This window comes from Schistocerca serialis, chromosome 1, assembly GCF_023864345.2.
Source record: "Schistocerca serialis cubense isolate TAMUIC-IGC-003099 chromosome 1, iqSchSeri2.2, whole genome shotgun sequence".
NCBI lineage: Eukaryota > Metazoa > Arthropoda > Insecta > Orthoptera > Acrididae > Schistocerca > Schistocerca serialis.
This window is the reverse complement of record NC_064638.1, coordinates 1,233,496,348-1,233,515,946: the sequence shown is the minus strand read 5'-3', so window position 1 is coordinate 1,233,515,946 and position 19,599 is coordinate 1,233,496,348. Positions and strand designations below refer to the sequence as shown.

The 19,599-nt window shown below is 45.5% G+C and overlaps 1 protein-coding gene across 2 annotated transcripts in view; it reads right to left on the bottom strand.

Annotated features, from left to right (window-relative positions):
• The window catches only part of LOC126419121 (serine/arginine repetitive matrix protein 2), a 1,464,442-nt gene that overhangs the window by 126,914 nt on the left and 1,317,929 nt on the right, over positions 1-19,599 (bottom strand). For both annotated transcript variants that reach the window (XM_050086231.1, XM_050086224.1), the window contains 2 exons: positions 14,758-15,213; positions 10,680-11,060 (listed from right to left, as the gene is read on the bottom strand). In XM_050086231.1, the coding sequence (XP_049942188.1) occupies positions 10,680-11,060; positions 14,758-15,213 (837 nt within the window). The remainder of the gene's footprint in view (positions 1-10,679; positions 11,061-14,757; positions 15,214-19,599) is intronic.

Here is a 19,599-nt window from a genome sequence, read left to right as displayed (position 1 = left end):
ACGGGAATGAACAGACTCTTAACGTGGAATACAAGGAATGGTAGTTGGAGCTAGACACATGGGACAAAATGGTTCAAATGGCTCTGAGCACTAGGGGACTTAACATCTGAGGTCAACAGTCCCCTAGAACTTAGAACTACGTAAACCCAACTAATCTAAGGACACCACACACATCCATGCCCGAGGCAGGACTCGAACCTGCGACCGCAGCGGGTCGCGCGGTTCCGGACTGCAGCGCCTAGAAACGCTCGGCCACCGTGGACGGCAGACACATGGAACATCCCACTTCGGAAATCGTAAGGGAATTCAGTACTTCGTGATCCACAGCGTCAAGAGTGTGCTGAGAATACCGAATTTTTAGGAATTTCCTCTGACCACGAACAAAGCAATGGCTTTCGGCCTTGGCTTAACGACCGAGAGAAGCGACCTTAGCATAGAATTGCCAGTGCTAACAGACAAGCAACGTTACATGAAATAACCGTCGAATATTCATCATTTTGATTTGCAACTCCGTGTGTTGGCCGTGTTTGCAGTTAAAATTGATGGATGTGAGGTCCGCCAGTTATGCAAAACACCATTTTTTCTCAGTACCCAAACATGTTTCGGCACCACTGTGCCATCATCAGTGGGTTATCGTTTATGCTCTACTGGCCATTAAAATTGCTATACCACGAAGATGACGTGCTACAGACGCGAAATTTAACCGACCGGAAGAAGACGCTTTGATATGCAAATGATTAGCTTTTCAGAGCATTCACACAAGGTTGGCGCCGGTGGCGACACCCACAACATGCTGACATCAGGAAAGTTTCCAACCGATTTCTCGTACACAAACAGCAGTTGACCGGCGTTGCCTGGTGAAACGTTGTTGTGTTGCATCGTGTAAGGAGGAGAAATGCGTACCATCACGTTTCCGACTTTGATAAAGGTCGGATTGTAGCATATCGCGATTGCGGTTTATCGTATCGCGACATTGCTGCTCGCGTTGGTCGAGATCCAGTGACTGTTAGTAGAATATGGAATCGGTGGGTTCAGGAGGGTAATACGGAACGTCTTGCTGGATCACAACGGCCTCGTATCACTAGCAGTACAGATTACAGACATCTTATCCGCATGGCTGTAACGGATCGTGCAGCCACGTCTCGATCCCTGAGTCAACAGATAGGGACTTTTGCAAGACAATAACCATCTACTCGAACAGTTCGACGACGTTTGCAGCGGCATGGACTATCAGCTCGGAGACCATGGCTGCGGTTACCTTTGGCGCTGCATCACAGACAGGAGCGCCTGCGATGGTGTACTCAACGACGAACCTGGGTGCACCAATGGCAAAACGTCATTTTTTCGGATGAACTCAGATTCTATTTACAGCACCATGATGGTCGCATCCGTGTTTGACGACATCGCAGTGAACGCACATTGGAAGCGTGTATTCGTCATCGCCATACTGGCGTATCACCCGGCGTGATGGTATGGGGTGCCATTGGTTACACGTCTCGGTCACCTCTTGTCCGCATTGACGGCACTTTGAACAGTGGACGTTACATTTCAGATATGTTACGACCCGTGGCTCTACCCTTCATTCGATCCCTGCGAAACCCCACATTTCAGCAGGATATTGCACGACCGCATGTTGCAGATCTTGTACGGGCCTTTCTGAATACAGAAAATGTTCGTCTGCTGCCCTGGCCAACACATTTTCCAGATCTCTCACCAATTGAAAATGTCTGGTCAATGGTGGCCGAGCAACTGGCTCGTCACAATACGCCAGTCACTACTCTTGATGAACTTTGGTATCGTGTTGAAGCTGCACGGTCAGCTGTACCTGTACACGCCATCAAAGCTCTGTTTGACTCAATGCCGAGGCGTATCAAGGCCGTTATTACGGCCAGAGGTGGTTGTTCTGGGTACTGTTTTCTCAGGATCTATGCACCCAAATTGCGTGAAAATGTATCACACGTCAGTCCTAGTATAATATATTTATCCAATGAATACCCGTTTATCATCTGCATTTCTTCTTGGTGTAGCAATTTTAGTGTAATGTAATGTGAACATTTTTGTTAAATAATTATAAAATTATGTACATCTTTATTTCAAACAACAGACCGTTTCGTTTAGTAAATACGTTTACACTTGGTGTGCATGAATTTTCTGGATCACTTGTGTGTTAATTACTGCAGGTAGCTTGCCATCTGCAACCAAACGATGTTGATGAGAAATTTTTTTGCTGGGACTTAACTTATCTTCTAGAATGTAATTTAGTTTGTCGCGATGTTTTCGCGCCTATATTCGTTTTTACTTACGTTTTCGTGTGGCAAGCACTTCCATTCTCCGCATCATGCTGAGGTTTTGTGACGCATACGTAACTATAACAAGTATTTTCCACAAATAACGTAGTAAAACACTTTTCACTTTAATGTGTTAAATAGGGCACACTATTTAACACACTAAACGAACTTTACAAATAAAAACAGCACAAACAGATAAAATCTACATACACACACACACACACACACACACACACACACACACACACACATACACACAAAGATAAAATGCAAACAAAATTCAAATTTGGCGCCGAACTCTCTGGTGGAGAGATGAATACTGACTGGGCTGGGACACACAACAAACCACAATTACACTGTATTTTGGTGAAGTGAAAAGTGTTTTACTACGTTATTTGTGGAAAATACTTGTTATAGTTACGTGTGCATCACAACGCCTCAGCATGATGCGGAGAATGGAAGTGCTTGCCTCATGAAAACGTAAGGAAAAACGAATATACGCGTGAAAATATCGCGACAAACTAAATTACATTCTAGAAGATAGGTTAAGTCCCAGCAAAAAAATTTCTCATCAACATCGTTTGGTTGCAGATGGCAAGCTACCTGTAGTAATTAACACACAAGTGATCCAGAAAATTCATCCACACCAAATGTAAAGGTATTTACTAAAAGAAACGATCTATTGTTTGAACTAAAGATGCACATAATTTTATAGTCATTTAACAAAAATGTTCACATTGCAGAATAAATAGAAACGAAAACCCACTGTTTGGGTACTGAGAAAAAACGGTGTTTGGAATAACTGACGGACCTCACATCCAACAATTTTAACCGCAGAAATCAATGTGTGACCACAGTCGACTGGAAAACCGTGGCCTAGACAGATGGGTCCCAATTTCAGTTGGTAACAGTTGATGGGAGGATTCGATTGTGGCGCAAGTGTTAACAAGACATTGTGCAAACTAATGGTGGCTCCATAATTATGTGGGCTGTGTTTACATGGAATGGAATGGATCCTTTGGTTCAACTGAACCGATCATTGACTGAAAATGGTTATGTTTGATTACCCGGAGACCACTTGCAGCCATTCATTTTATGGTTGACAGTGCGCCATGTCATCCGTTCACAATTGTTCGCGATTTGTATGAAGAGCATTCTAGACAATTCGAGTGATTGATATGACCACCCAGATCGCCCGACATGAATCCCATTGAACATTTATGGCACATATTCGAGAGGTTAGTCCGTGCACAAAATACGCCGGGCAAAAGAAGTTCCGATACGGTGTTACGAGATATCCCACGACTTTTGTCATCTCAGTGTAAACAGTCCACTAGAAAGAGACACTGTTTTTATCTGAAATTGCTGCCGTTCCTGCCCAGTTCGAAAATTGTATCGTCAGACGGATAGTAACTAAAAAAATACTAAATTTTTTCGTTCTTAAGGATGACTATAGAGACAAATTTCTGTGGGTGAGAATCGCGCATTTACGGTAAACGTTTATAAAGTTTCGTCCGTCTCCGTAGCTCTGTTCAACGTGTCTGGCTGCTCTTCAGAGGATATGGCCATTTGGAGAGGTTGACATGGCGGTCAGTCGGAGACGACTAGCCCATCAGGGTCAGAACACGGAGCTTTGCTTGCTACAAAGTTTCTGTATGCATCTTTGAGTTACAGTGATACACCCAGCACTCGTCTCTGGTGATTTGGTGGCTACAGAAATCGTTTGGATTAGTCGTCTGACGCAGATAAATCATTTCCGCTGCTACCTCAGTCCAATGGCCTTTTTAAATTGGTGTGGGTAGTCCCAGAACACAACAGGTGGCGATTTCTTCATGTTCGACATCTCGTGTGATGATGGAAACTAATCTATTTTCACTTCTTCTACTATCGCTTCGATTGTGACCCGCAGGTCTTCGCATGCCAATGATTATGCCCGTTTGGACATCAGATAAATCGCTCCTTTTCTGCATTATGACAATGACTGCACTGTTTTCCACATCCTCCCCTCCCCCCCGAAACACTTTATATACCCTCCACTGCTAGTACTGCCATGTGCCGTCTGTGGATGGTTGTTGCACGTTGGCATCGAACGTAGGCAGCAGTGAAATTAATGTGGCTCGACCATGTAGTTTAGTCTGAGTTCCAGAGAGGGCGCACTCGGTAAGCAATATGTTTACATCCACCTGATATCACGAAAATATAATAGCTCCGAAGTAGACATCCATCCGACAAACATGTATATAAGCAAATACGCGGCTCCACTGAGCAATTAGCTAGGCAGTACCTGAAGACAGTCATTAGGACAGTATATGGAGTGGCGCAGGACTCAACTATAATCGCTGTCAAGAAGATCCAGACAATGCATTATAAAAGTGGTGTAAGACATCACTCACTGGAACTAGGACTACACTAGTTTTTAAAAATCAATGCAAGTGAACGTTGATCTCCATTGCCACGCACAGTCGCCATACTAATGTTAAGTTTTGGAAAGTTTTTGTTAATATACGATTGTGTTGTAATCAAACCGACAGTCACATACTGATACACTCTCATTGAATCGAAAACTATATTTACAAGAAATTAAGAAAGTAGAGAGAATGATTATTAAAAAAATTCTGGGACCACGATACACACAAGATGGATACAGACTGCAAACTATCGAGACGACAGAAAAAGTATCAAACATCGGAATTGTTATCAGAAAGAGACGAATGAAGTTCTACGGACACCTTGACAGATTGCCCGGGAACAGAGTAACTAAACGTCTACTGGACTATGTGGTATCCGTAAAGCATCAATACAGTGGGTAACTGAAGTTAGGAAGAATTTGATAAAAGCAAAAATTGACGTAACAAACACATCAGACTGGGATACATTCAGAAGCAAAATTGATAAGAGGAAATTTATTCCAGAAATGGAACCAAAACCATACTGACCAAAGTGAACCGAAGAAAAAAAGAAGACTTTAGGGGAGAAAATGGAGAAATACTGGGAAAATAAGAAGAACCCTAAGTTTCTTGAAAATCATCTGCTTATCGTTTTGCAGTGGGAACATTTTCTAGTAATAAATAATAGTAAACGATTCTAAATTGTTGATAATCAGTGTTGCCATCTGTATTTTGCCTTAGCTCTTGTCTAGCCCCTTTTGGTCCTGTGACGAAACTGTAGTTGCTGCGTGCGAGGAAGCACTACTTTCACTGGTAGGGGGTTCTCTTCCTAGCACATGTATAGGTTTGATCCCAAGAGCATTTGGAGAACAGTGTCATACTACTGAAATCTACTGAGGAGGTCGCAGGTGGCTGTCGACGGGAAACGTTATAAAAGGCTGGGCAGGGGGGTGTGTTCCTTCCACATAATGCCCCAGCTCAGACTGAATAGGACACAGTGATATAAGTTGCTTCTTTGGGCCATAGATTTTTGTATCATTCTCCATACTCTCCAGATCCATCACACAGTGACTTCTTGTTCTCTTCTCGAATGAAGAAATCATTGCGTGGCAGACATTTTTAAGATGACAGTGAAGTGGTTTTCGAGGAGGAATGTTTCACGAACAGCCAAAGTGCAGACTTCCAATTTTGATAGTAGCTGTTGCTGTGCAGACTTCTAGAACCAATGTCTCGGCCATGTCATCCATCGTTGAGAAAAGTGTATAGCATTGAAAGCTGAATATGTAGACAAGGGTAACACCAAGTTTGATGGTCACAGCTTGAGTTTTTCGAGGGATGTCAGCACTTGTGCAGAGGAATGCCGGACATTTGCCACGCCGCACATTTGCGACTCTCGTTCCTTCGCCAGGTAGCTTGAGTAGCGATCCCTCAGGTAAGGGACGCCCTTCTTCGTACTACTTCTGTCCGATTTCTAATCGCCGTCTCCACATCTTACTCGATACAACCAGTACGTAAGGAACCTTCTTCTTCGACATCTTCTACAGAGCTTCTTTTCCGAAATTGAAATATTTATAACTTTTGGCAAACGAAAGCAATACCGACGATTATGTCAGTATGTAATTAGTCCTGCCAGGTACAAATATAGATCCTTCTGTCTGTACGGTAGCTTCCTTTCACGCTTACTGATTGCGATAGAAAGAGTCCATCGCCATGGGAGCAACAAGAAAGGAATCATGTAAAGAGAATGCGAATGTACGCTAATCATTTCTGTTTGATCATTGCATTTGTGCCTACTTTAATTACAACAACTGCATGCCCAAAAGACAATAAAGGAAGAAGAAATGGGTATGTGAATGCTTGAAAAGAGGAACGACATACTCCATATTAATTTACTCTCTAAAATTTGATATCCCTAGCGGCGAAACATTAGTTAATAAAGTGTAGCGGGACAATGTTCAAAACATGACTGAAAATACTTTCACTAAATAGAGATAAGAAAATGGCTGTGAGCACTATGGGACTTAACATCTATGGTCATCAGTCCCCTAGAACTTAGAACTACTTAAACCTAACTAACCTAAGGACAGCACACAACACCCAGCCATCACGAGGCAGAGAAAATCCCTGACCCCGCCGGGAATCGAACCCGGGAACCCGGGCGTGGGAAGCGAGAACGCTACCGCATGACCACGAGATGCGGGCAGAGATAAGAACATCCATGACTGACATGTCATCTAAAATCGGCGTACAATTTTAAAATGTTAGAAATAAGGAAATGAAGTAATACAGAATGCTATGCTTGTAACGTACGTTGATGTTCTACATTGTTTAGCTCTGGTATTTACAGGATCACAGAGAAAGCATCCTAGATTTTGGAGGGAAAAGCCGTAATTGTAATGGTCTGCACTACAACAGAAACAAGAAGCACAACTTAAGGGAAAATAATGTAATGTGTGTTCCAGCTCACAAGCGACATTGAAGCAGATAGTTACTGTGACTTAGTATGGACGGAGGTTATATTCGACAACCGGAATAAATTAATAACTGGCTCCTTTTACCGACCCCCGGTCTCAGATGAAACAGTTGCTGAACAGTTCAAAGGGAAGTTGAGTCTCATCACAAATAGGTATCCTACTCATACAATTATAGTTGGCAGTGACTTCAATCTACCTTCCGTATGTTGACAAAAATACATTTTCAGACCCTATTGCAGACAGAAAACAACTTCCGTAATTGTTCTAAATGCATTTTTTAATATTTTTTGAACAACTAGTTTACGAGGCCATTCAAATTGTAAATGGTTACGAAAACTACCTTGATCTCTTAGCCACGAGTAATCCTGAGCATCACGACGGATACAGGGATTACAGTCGTAGCGAGGCTCAATTTCGTAACAAAGAAATTCACCAAAACTAAACGCGAGATATATCTATTTATAAAAGCAGCTAAAAATTCGATTGATGTCTTTCGAATCCTTCCAAACTATGTAAGTGAACACCATATGTGGCTTACGTTCAAAGAAATAGCATCAACAGCACTCGAGAGATTCATACCAAATAAATTTATAAGAGACGGAACTGATCCCCCGTGGTACACAAAACACGACAGAAAGCTGCTGCAGGAGCACCGATAAAGGCACGTATAATTTAGACCAGGCTTGTCCAAACTGTGCCCCTGGGGCGCTAGCAAATTCGTATGTTGCTGCAGTGGCCGAGCCGCGCCGCTTAGCTGGCCGTGCGGACCGCCCGAACGCCAGCCGATGGATGTATTTGTTCGCCCGTTTTCCCTTCGGGCAGAGGACGTCTGATGGTTCAAATGGCTCTGAGCACTATGGGACTCAACTGCTGAGGTCATCAGTCCCCTAGAACTTAGAACTAGTTAAACCTAACGAACCTAAGGACATCACAAACATCCATGCCCGAGGCAGGATTCGAACCTGCGACCGCAGCGGTCTTGCGGTTCCAGACTGCAGCGCCTTTAACCGCACGGCCACTTCGGCCGGCAGGACGTCTGACAAGTGCTTCAACTAGAGCTGATTGACCTACAGTGCCATATCCGCCTGAAGGACCGCTTTCTTATGTGTAAAACTTTGGATGACTTTTATAGCTGTCTTCCACGAGAGAAATATCCTCTTTTACAAAAGCACGCGTCCAAAGTTCTCTCAATGTTTGGTTCCACGTATATTTGCGAGCGCTTTTTCTCTCTTTTAAAGCTTGCTAAAACTAAGAACTATTCATTCCTTGGCGATAAAAATTTGACTGATTCTTTGAGCTTAGCCGTCTCACGGAATATTGCACCAAGCCTAGACAAAATCGTTTCCTCGAAAAAGAGAAACGTGTAAAATGTTAATTGTCTTCTTTAACAATGTTGACTGTAAGAATTAAAGAGCTTTATAACCTTAATTCTATTTTAATGAGTTTTCAAACTTGGTCAGTTAAAATTATTACGTACAAAACAGCAAACTAAGGATCCGATTTTAAACTCTGAAAAGGGATACAAAAAATTGTAGCACGAAGAACAACAAAAAATACTTACATGTAACTACTAACAGTAAGAATGAGACTCTATATCCCTTACACAAAATTAATTCTAAAATAGAATATTTTGTTTACGTTAGATCTGACCGCGGGACAGTCCAGCGCAGAGCAGTGCTGTGCGGTCTCACTCGCTCTGCAGCGCTCTCTCTGTCTCTCTCTCTCTCTCTCTCTCTCTCTCTCTCTCTCTCTCTCTCCTATTGCGACACTAGCGACACACGGTCGCGGACGGGGCGCTGAACTACACTGCCTTGCGCCCGCCGGGCGCAATTCTTGGATGAGCCTGATTTAGACGAACGCAAAACCCCAAGATTGGCGAAGTTTTACTGAGGCTCGAAATTTGGTGCGGGTTTCAATGCGAGATGCATTTAATAGTTTACACAACGAAACTCTCTCTAGAAATGTGACGGAAAATCCAAAGAGATTGTGGTCCTATGTTAAGTGAACCAGCGGAAAGGCTCAGTAAGCACCTTTACTGCGCAGCAGCGACGGTGATATTACTGATGACAGTGCCACTAAAGTGGAGTTAGGAGGGCAGTTCAATAAGTAATGCAACATATTTTTTTCTGAAACAGGGGTTGTTTTATTCAGCATTGAAATACACCAGGTTATTCCCCAATCTTTTAGCTACACAACACTATTTTTCAACGTGATCTCCATTCAATGCTACGGCCTTACGCCACCTTGAAATGAGGGCCTGTACGCCTGCACGGTACTATTCCACTGGTCGATGTCGGAGCCAACGTCGTACTGCATCAATAACTTCTTCATCATCCGCGTAGTGCCTCCCACGGATTGCGTCCTTCATTGGGCCAAACATATGGAAATCCGACGGAGCGAGATCGGGGCTGTAGGGTGCAAGAGGAAGAACAGTCCACTGAAGTTTTGTGAGCTCCTCTCGGGTGCGAAGACTTGTGTGAGGTCTTGCGTTGTCATGAAGAAGGAGAAGTTTGTTCAGATTTTTGTGCCTACGAACACGCTGAAGTCGTTTCTTCACTTTCTGAAGAGTAGCACAATACACTTCAGAGTTGATCGTTTGACCATGGGGAAGGACATCGAACAGAATAACCCCTTCAGCGTCCCAGAAGACTGTAACCATGACTTTACCGGCTGAGGGTATGGCTTTAAACTTTTTCTTGGTAGGGGAGTGGGTGTGGCGCCACTCCATTGATTGCCGTGTTGTTTCAGGTTCGAAGTGATGAACCCATGTTTCATCGCCTGTAACAATCTTTGACAAGAAATTGTCACCCTCAGCCACATGACGAGCAAGCAATTCCGCACAGATGGTTCTCCTTTGCTCTTTATGGTGTTCGGTTAGACAACGAGGGACCCAGCGGGAACAAACCTTTGAATATCCCAACTGGTGAACAATTGTGACAGCACTACCAACAGAGATGTCAAGTTGAGCACTGAGTTGTTTGATGGTGATCCGTCGATCATCTCGAACGAGTGTGTTCGCACGCTCCGCCATTGCAGGAGTCACAGCTGTGCACGGCCGGCCCGCACGCGGGAGATCAGACAGTCTCGCTTGACCTTGCGGCGATGACACACGCTTTGCCCAACGACTCACCGTGCTTTTGTCCACTGCCAGATCACCGTAGACATTCTGCAAGCGCCTATGAATATCTGAGATGCCCTGGTTTTCCGCCAAAAGAAACTCGATCACTGCCCGTTGTTTGCAACGCACATCCGTTACAGACGCCATTTTAACAGCTCCGTACAGCGCTGCCACCTGTCGGAAGTCAATGAAACTATACGAGACGAAGTGGGAATGTTTGAAAATATTCCACAAGAAATTTCCGGTTTTTTTCAACCAAAATTGGCCGAGAAAAAAAAAGTGTTGCATTACTTATTGAACTGCCCTCGTACTAAATGCGGGTGAGGAGGAGGAGGGGGAGACAAGGGACCCAGCCCTTCGGAGCAGGTAAAATCGTGGCAATTGTCCGCACACCTGTGCAGAGGAGCGTTACCTGGTAGCGCCTCCTGGGGTAGCCGTCCTCGCGCTCGCGCTCCCTGGCGCGCGGCGGCGTCGGCGACTCCCTGATGCTGAGGTCTCTGTCCCTCTCGGCGGCGCTGCCGTAGGACGCGACGCGCAGCGCGGGCGAGTGGCCGTTGACCAGCAGCCTCTGCGGCTGCGGCTGCGGCTGCAGCGGCGGCGACGGCGAGCGCGTCCTGTCGCGGTCGCCGAACGGTGACGTCACGCGGTCGGCGCTGCCGCTGTACGGCGACGAGACGCGGTCGACGCTGCCGTTGTACTGCGGGGAGCCGCGCTCCGGCACGCCGTTGTACGCGCCGGCGCGCCTCTCCACGTTCAGCGGCGAGAACGTGTGGTGGGGCCCGGTCGGCAGCACCTGCAACGTAGCTCGCGTTACCGTCGAACAAAGTTTTCCCCGAAGAAATTCGTCTGTAAAGTATTCTCGGACGCATTGTCGCATCAGTTTTGGATAACACTTCCAGCCTCCGGCGATTACCACCATATTTTTCGTCAGAACTGACAACTGACTGTCCCCCTACCCCTGGTGTAGTGGGGCGCGAAATTGATGCGTCACCCATCCACCAGTGTCAGCCCAGTTTGCAGGTGAATATAAGTTTAATTTAGTGTTTTGTTTATGTATTTTCTAATATTTGTAATGTTTGTGAATTATCTAAAGTTTTTTATTTATTTTTATGTTTCATGTACGGAGAGGGCGGCGCAACGAACGGAGAGAACATCTTCACTGCCGGGACTAGAGAGAAAATTGATGGCCACTATACGTCGCGGGTCGACAGCCAAACAGCTACAGAAGATCCTGAAACCGAGTTGTTGCGTCGTGCTTCTAAAAACTGAAAAAAATAAGAATTTGTAATGTTTCTACAACAATGACGTCATAGAAAGTTTAATCATGTTGTAAATGTTCAGTACTATCTTGTCAAGGCTCATGTTCACGTCTATATGTAGTATATATGAAGATAATAAACTAGTGTATACTACAAAAGTATAAATCCGTGTTCCGAGAATTTGTTTATGAAGAATTATATTAAGTAAGAAGTATTACTGATTTATTTGACAAGATTATTAATTTTTGACAACTTTCATCGCGAGTTTGATTCTTAAAATTTTATTCAATGTGGTTTTAATATTTATTGAAGCCGATAACTTGCATTAATATAATTTCTGAGAAGAAACAAACGACATCTAAATTGAAAAAAGTTCGCGCAAACCAATTCGACTGGGTGACGTAATTCTGCTCATACGACTCAAATGATGATGTTTTAATTACAGTTTCGTTCAAGAACCATTCAGAGACAACTTTAAAAAGAATTTAAATAATTTTGAAGTGTTTTCTAACTGACGTAGGTGACGAAGTCTGCACATGGTCATATGTCAAAAGAAAATCATTTATACAAAACTTACGTCGTTACACTACACCGGTCGCTCCTCTCCTCTCCAATCCCCGCCCTCTGCCATGCCTTCACTGTTGTGTCCCCCCTACCCTCCATTTCTACACCCTCCATCTCCTTTCCCAAGGTGGCTTCCGTCAACTCCCCCTGCCCGGATGATGCCCTCTATCCCTCCATTTATTCCTCCAATCAACTCTGATCCTCACCCCCCCTTCCTTCCTCTGTCCTTTCCCCGGGCTTCCTCTTACCCCCTTACATCCTGTTTTCTCCCCACCTAACCTCTCTCTGCCTCCCAACACCCCCCTCCCCCGAGTCCTTTTGTATACCCCACTCCCTGTCGCGTCTGCCCAGCACCCGCCCCCCTCTTGTGGGTCCTCGTCCTCCATCGGCACCTTCCCCCCTCCCTCCACTTCGTTCTTTTTTTTCACTCTCCTTCCCCCCTTTCCTTTCCCCTCATCTGTCCAGGTTCTCCCCCTCCCATATGCCCTCGGCTGTGGTATATTTGTGCCAATTTTTTATTGCAGTGTTTGAGTGGATGTTCAGTGTTGTTTGTCTTTCCAAAGTGTTGCGAACAGAAACCATGCTGTCGCTGGGTGTAAATTTTATGTCTTGCGAACAGAAACCAGACTGTAGCCGTGTTTTTTTAATTGTCTGTCTATTCTTTTACCTGTCTGCTTCATTTGTATTTTATTAGCTTCATCAACCCTTTGTTCTATGTTTTAAGCTCCACGATTTTCCGCCGTTTTACCATTTAAGTCACCGATTTTATGGCCTGCTTTTATTGACTTGCTCCTGATGAAGACGATGGTAATAACTGTCGAAAGCTGGAGGTTTTATTCAGAACTAGCGGAAAGGCGTCCGAGAATATTTTATATAAGCTAGTGTCATTATTATCCTTGGTAATGAAACCGAGACTTAATCAGAATCGAGACACTTTCATTGAGTTTCTTGGCCTAGAAAATAATTCGACAACATGAAATTACAAACTGCATTCTAATACGCAGATATATTTATTTATTTTGACTATCAGTTTCATTCCCAGTCCCTGGGTCCTGAAAGATATATTCATGTGAGCATTCCACAAACGTAATAATTAATCATTCTCAAAATGCTCTGTTAAGATATGTGCTATAACAAACATGTTACATCTAAAAAGAATCTTTCAAGAATGATTAATTATTGCAGATGTTGAGTGCACAGTTGAATACAGGTTTTATACGCCAAAATATTTTTTATGTATAATGCGTTATAACAAACATGTTATTCCTAGGTGGTCCAACTAAAACATTCATATTTCTTTACATACTACACGAATATGCGATAAAAAAATGGGGGGTTCCTATTTTAAAAAACGCATTTGATATCCGTTTGACCTATGGCGGCGCCATCTAGTGGTCCAACCATAGCGCCATCCGGTTTCCACCTTCAAGCTAGACGAGTTTCGTGCTTCGTAGTTTTTTCGTTTGATGCTTATTTCGTGAGATATTTCTCCCGGTCACTATCAATGGACCACCCTGTATATTATCTAATAAGGGAGGGCGCGCACCAGGCCAAGTGACGGTGTGCGCCCAAAACATGAGTGAACCTATGGTCTGTGGATCGTGTGACTGGGAAATTCCACCAGACGGAAGAAACTAGCTGTTAGCTTTGCAGAGAGAGGATCCTCTACACCTCCCGTAAACTCGATCCTCCTCACCCGCCGGTCTCTCCCATCCTCTCCCGACCCCATCCGCTGCCGCGCCTGTACTTCCACGTCCCACCTGCTCTCCATCTCTCCACTCTCCATACCCTCTCCCAAGGTGGCTCCCCCTGCCTGATGATGCCCTCCTCCCTCTTCATCTACCCCTCCTACCAACTTTGATCCTCCCTCCCTCTTCCCGTGTTTGTTCCTATGGGCACCCTCTCTCCCTTCTCTCCCCCTTCCCTCCCTCCTCCCTTTCTCCCACTCCTCCCCCTGGCCTCCCCTACCCCCATTCCTCCAGTCCTCCTACCATCTCCTCTGCCATTGGCATCTTTGCTCACCCCTCTCCCTCCCCCTCTCCCTCCCCCCTCCCCCTCCCCTCCATCTACCCCTCCTACCAACTTTGATCCTCCCTCCCTCTTTCCGTGTTTGTTCCTATGGGCACCCTCTCTCCCTTCTCTACCCCTTCCCCCCCTCCTCCCTTTCTCCCACTCCTCCCCCGGGCCTCCCCTACCCCCATTCCTCCAGTCCACCTACCATCTCCTCTGCCATTGGCATCTTTGCTCACCCCTCTCCCTCACCCTCCCCCTTCTTCTCCTCTTGGTAGGTCCCCGGACTCGCACACGCTACGTGGACATTCGCGCGCCGGAGATCATCGCCACCAGTTTCTCGTGTGTGTGCCATTGTGTTTGTGTTTAGTGTTCGCCATCACGCTCCAACGTTCACATGTCCCGTCGAAATCGTCAGTGTTTGTGCGTCGTGCCGACAGTTTTTAGTGTGGTTTTCGTCGAGTGTGAACGGCTTCGTGTATTTTGTGTTCTGTGTCTACTGTCTTTGCCCACCATTCTGTTCACTCTATGTCTTTTTACTATTTTTCATTGTAAATCCTGAGGCTGAAGAGCAGCATAGGATGCTGCTGCCAGCCCGCCTGATGTACAGGTGTTTAAAATAACAATAAAGGGAAAGAAAATTGCAGAGAGACGCACCTGCACCCTCTGGGGCGGCGCGTGGCTGGTGCTGACGACCACGGTGGGCTGCGGGGCCGCCTTGCGGCGCTCCGACCACTCGCTGACGCCGCGGAAGAAGCCGCCAGCGGAGGCGCCGTTGCTGGACGGCGGCGGCACGGAGGCGGCGGCGGCGGCGGCGGCGGCGGCGGCGGGGGCGACGGGGGCGTGCTCCTCGGGCTCCGGCGACGACACGAAGACGCGCGCCGACGAGTTGACGGTGGCGACGTAGCCGCGGCCCGGGGCGGGCTGCGCCGGGGAGCGGCTGCGGCCGTGGCCCGCCAGGGGCCGCGACTTCATCGTCACGTTGATGAAGCTCGTGTTGGTGGCCGGCGCCGCCGCCTCCTCGTCGTCCAGCGAGCCCTTGGAGGAGCGCGACTCGCTGCCGAAGTGGTGCTCCAGCCATTTGGACGTCTCCGCCTTGCGCGTCTCCTCCTCCTGCACAAGGCGTCACCACACTGTGCTGCTACCTACTACCTACATCTTGTGATATACAGGGTGTTACAAAAAGGTACGGCCAAACTTTCAGGAAACATTCCTCACACACAAATGAAGAAGAGATGTTAAGTGGACATGTGTCCGGAAACGCTTAATTTCCATGTTAGAGCTCATTTTAGTTTCGTCAGTATGTACTGTACTTCCTCGATTCACCGCCATCATTTTATACGGGATACTCTACCTGTGCTGCTAGAACATGTGCCTTTACAAGTACGACACAACATGTGGTCCATGCACGGTGGAGCTCCTGCACATTTCAGTCGAAGTGTTCGTACGCTTCTCAACAACCGATTCGGTGACCGATGGATTGGTAGAGGCGGACCAATTCCATGGCCTCCACGCTCTCCTGACCTCAACCCTCTTGACTTTCATTTATGGGGGCATTTGAAAGCTCTTGTCTACGCAACCCCGGTACCAAATGTAGAGACTCTTCGTGCTCGTATTGTGGACGGCTGTGATACAATACGTCGTTCTCCAGGGCTGCATCAGCGCATCAGGGATTCCATGCGACGGAGGGTGGATGCATGTACCCTCGCTAACGGAGGACATTTTGAACATTTCCTGTAAAAACGTGTTTGAAGTCAGGCCGGTACGTTCTGTTGCTGTGTGTTTCCATTCCATGATTGATGTGATTTGAAGAGAAGTAATAAAATGAGCTCTAACATGGAAAGTAAGCGTTTCCGGACACATGTCGACATAACATATTTTCTTTCTTTGTGTGTGAGGAATGTTTCCTGAAAGTTTGGCCGTACCTTTTTGTAACACCCTGTATATACCAGGTGATCAAAAAGTCAGTATAAATTTGAAAACTCAATAAATCACGGAATAATGTAGATACAGAGGTACAAATTGACACACATGGTTGGAATGACATGGGGTTTTATTAGAACCAAAAAAATACAAAAGTTCAAAAAATTTCCGATAGATGGCGCTTCATCTGATCAGAATAGCAATAATTAGCATAACAAAGTAGGAGAAAGCAAAGATGATATTCTTTACAATATCTCCAAAAAAAAAAAAAAAAAAAAAAAAAAAAAGGTTTAAATGGCTCTGAGCACTATGCGACTTAACTTCTGAGGTCATCAGTCACCTAGAACTTAGAATTAATTAAACCTAAGGACATCATACACAACCATGCCCGACGCAGGATTCGAACCTGCGATCGTAGCGGTCGCTCGGCTCCAGACCGTAGCGCCTAGAACCGCACGGCCGCTCCGGCCGGCCACTATCTCCACCATCATTCCTTAACAATAGCTGTAGTCGAGGAATAATGTTGTGAACAGCACTGAAAAGCGTGTCCGGAGTTATGGTGAGGCACTGGCGTCGGATGTTGTCTCTCAGCGTCCCTAGAGATGTCGGTCGATCACGATACACTTGCGACTTCAGGCAAATCCCAAAGCCAACAATCGCACGGACCTGGGAGGTCAAGCATGACGAAAGTGGCGGCTGAACACACGATCATCGCCAAACGACGCGCGCAAGAGATCTTTGACGCGTCTAGCAATATGGGGTGGAGCGCCATCCTGAATAAACATCGTACGTTGCAGCAGGTGTTTATCAGCCAGGCTGGGGATGATGCGATTCTGTAACATATCGGCGTACCTCTCACCCGTCACAGTAGCAGTTACAAAACCAGAATCACGCATTTCGTCGAAGAAAAAAGGCCCGATGACGGTTTTGGGTCTAATAAAACCCCTTGTGTCAATTTTTACCTCTCTATCTACATTATTCCGTGGTTTATTACGTTTTCAAATTTATACTGACTTTTTGATTATCCGGTATATATACACGGGGGCGAAACACGACTCGTCCGGAAAATATTTCATGCACCTTAAGACAGGGAACCCAACTTACATCATGCACTCCCAGAGCAGGTGATGTAGTCCGGGTTGCCTATCTGAAAGCGCGTGAAATATTTTCCGGACCAACCTTGTTTTGACCACCCTGTGTAATTAATTTATCTCACTTGTCCCAATTTTAGTTCAGTTTGTTCCATGATGTACCTATATATGTGAGATTTAGATCGTTTTTTTTGTATCATATACGGTTTTGTAACTTTATGACTGCGTTACTGTTCTTTTATGGCCTCAACAAGGGGTCTGATTTGACGCACGCCAGCGTGCAGCGAGTATTGGATAGGATTATCTGTGAGAGAGTCGCTGTTTGGACACGTGCCTGGGAAGTTGTCCGCGTCTCGTAGCAGACCGCGCTGGTCTGACGTGTTCATTGCTTAGAAATTTTTAGTATGGTTTGTGTTACGTGTGAAACTGTCAACATGTTTGTGGCACGTGGTCCTTAAGGAATAACTGTCACGATGGATGCTTTACGAAAGTGAGGCTGAATTGATAAAGTATACGTAATCTGTTATCTGTATTTGTCGACTTCTTTGTTAACCTGCTACCGTTAAAGACCTTTCCTGAAACTGGCAAAACAGGATCATACCATCGTTTAAAGTTTTTGAGCTCACTCACTATGCATACTGCACGTTAGGAGGAGAATCAGAGTTTTATACAGAAAGAGCATAAAAGAGGAGGACCTTACAATCCGTACACAACAATACAAATAAGATAGTTTTCTTCATTAGTCACTTCTTTGTTGTACCACAACACGTTCTGACGGTCCACACCATTAGCCTCACAAGAGAAATTACTTAGTTTACATACTTGGTAGTAATGCAGAGCACGGGCGCATTTTCACAGGAGCAGGCCAACTGAAGGTGATAAAGTACATGGTACTCTTGCATAAATTATGAGCGAGCAACTTTTACTTACAAGGAAGTAGAAGGACCCAATAGGGGCTTCATATTGCTATTTGTTATAATTTTTCTTTCCTTTATACAAATATGTTATACATGCGGCTGTATTAACAGTAACAACAAAGTTGCAATGTAAATACAACGATATCTATCCCTAGGGGCAGACCATATATTTGGTATCCTAACTGTGCCCACTCACAAAACAAAAACTTTTGCAAACTCCTTCTCAGTTGCCGCTGTCCGCCTCTGGAACAAACTGCCCCTTACCTTGCGCAAAATTCGATCTCCTGCTGCTTTTAAGAAGAAGTTGAAGCATTTCCTACTATCATCCTCACAAAGCTCTCCACCAAATTAATGTACAAGGACAATCCCCTCATCTGTCAAATAGCAAAGCTAGCGTCTCCTATCTTGCTCCTGAGATGCCTTCTTCTTCATCTATCTCTATTAGCCACGCAATCTTCTTTTCCTTTATATTTCCTTAATTATGTTTCATCATGTCTCTATTCTTCTCCTCCCTTCACCATGAGTCTCCCTCATACTCCCTGCTGCCAGCACTCCTATCTAAAATCTGTCTCTTCAATAATGTCTAATTATAACAGTACTTGTGACCTAAGAATATAAACTCTATATGTATGTATTTTTCCAGGTGTGCCTTTCAAATTGTTTATTTCACTTTTTGTACTAGATGTAGTTTAACATGCCTACTAAAACATATGAATGTAAAATAAGTAGAATGCCTAGTTAGATGTAAGAGAGGGCCTGATGGCCCTAATCTTGCCAGGTTAAATAAATCAATAAATAAATAAATATATACACACTCATGCTCAGAAATTAAGGATAATGTTGATAGATGGTGAAGCAACGCTCTGATGGGCGGTTTGCGGGTTTATATCACCTCGGGGTATGACCACGCGGTGCATTTGACCTGCGGTCGTCGCACGGTGGCGCTGGCAGCAGTCCACATACGCAGAGGTGTGTTGGTGCATGTCAGAGTACGGTGCAGCGAGTAAGTGTGCAGACGTTTTCAGACGTGCTAATGGTGACTGTGTATTGAAAATGGCTCAAAGAACACATATTTATGACATTATGAGGGATAGAATACTAGGAAGACTGGAGGCTGGTCAAACACAGCAGGTCGTAGCACGGGCCCTCAGAGTGCCACAAAGTGTGATCTCAAGATTATGGCAACGATTCCAGCAGACAGGAAACGTGTCGAGGCGCTACAGTATGGGACGTCCACAGTGTACAACACCACAAGAAGACCGACATCTCACCATCAGTGCCCGCAGATGGCCACGGAGTACTGCAGGTAGCCTTGCTTGGGACCCTACCGCAGCCACTGGAACAGTTGTCTCCAGACACACAGTCTACAGACGACTGAACGGACACCCGCAAGGTGCATTCCACTGACCCCTGGTCACAGGAGAGCCCGTAAGGCCTGGTGTCAAGAACACAGTACATGGTCACTGGAACGGTGGTCCCAGGTTATGTCTACGGACGAGTCCAGGTATAGTCTGAATACTGATTCTCGCTGGGTTTTCATCTGACGTGAACCAGGAACCAAATACCAA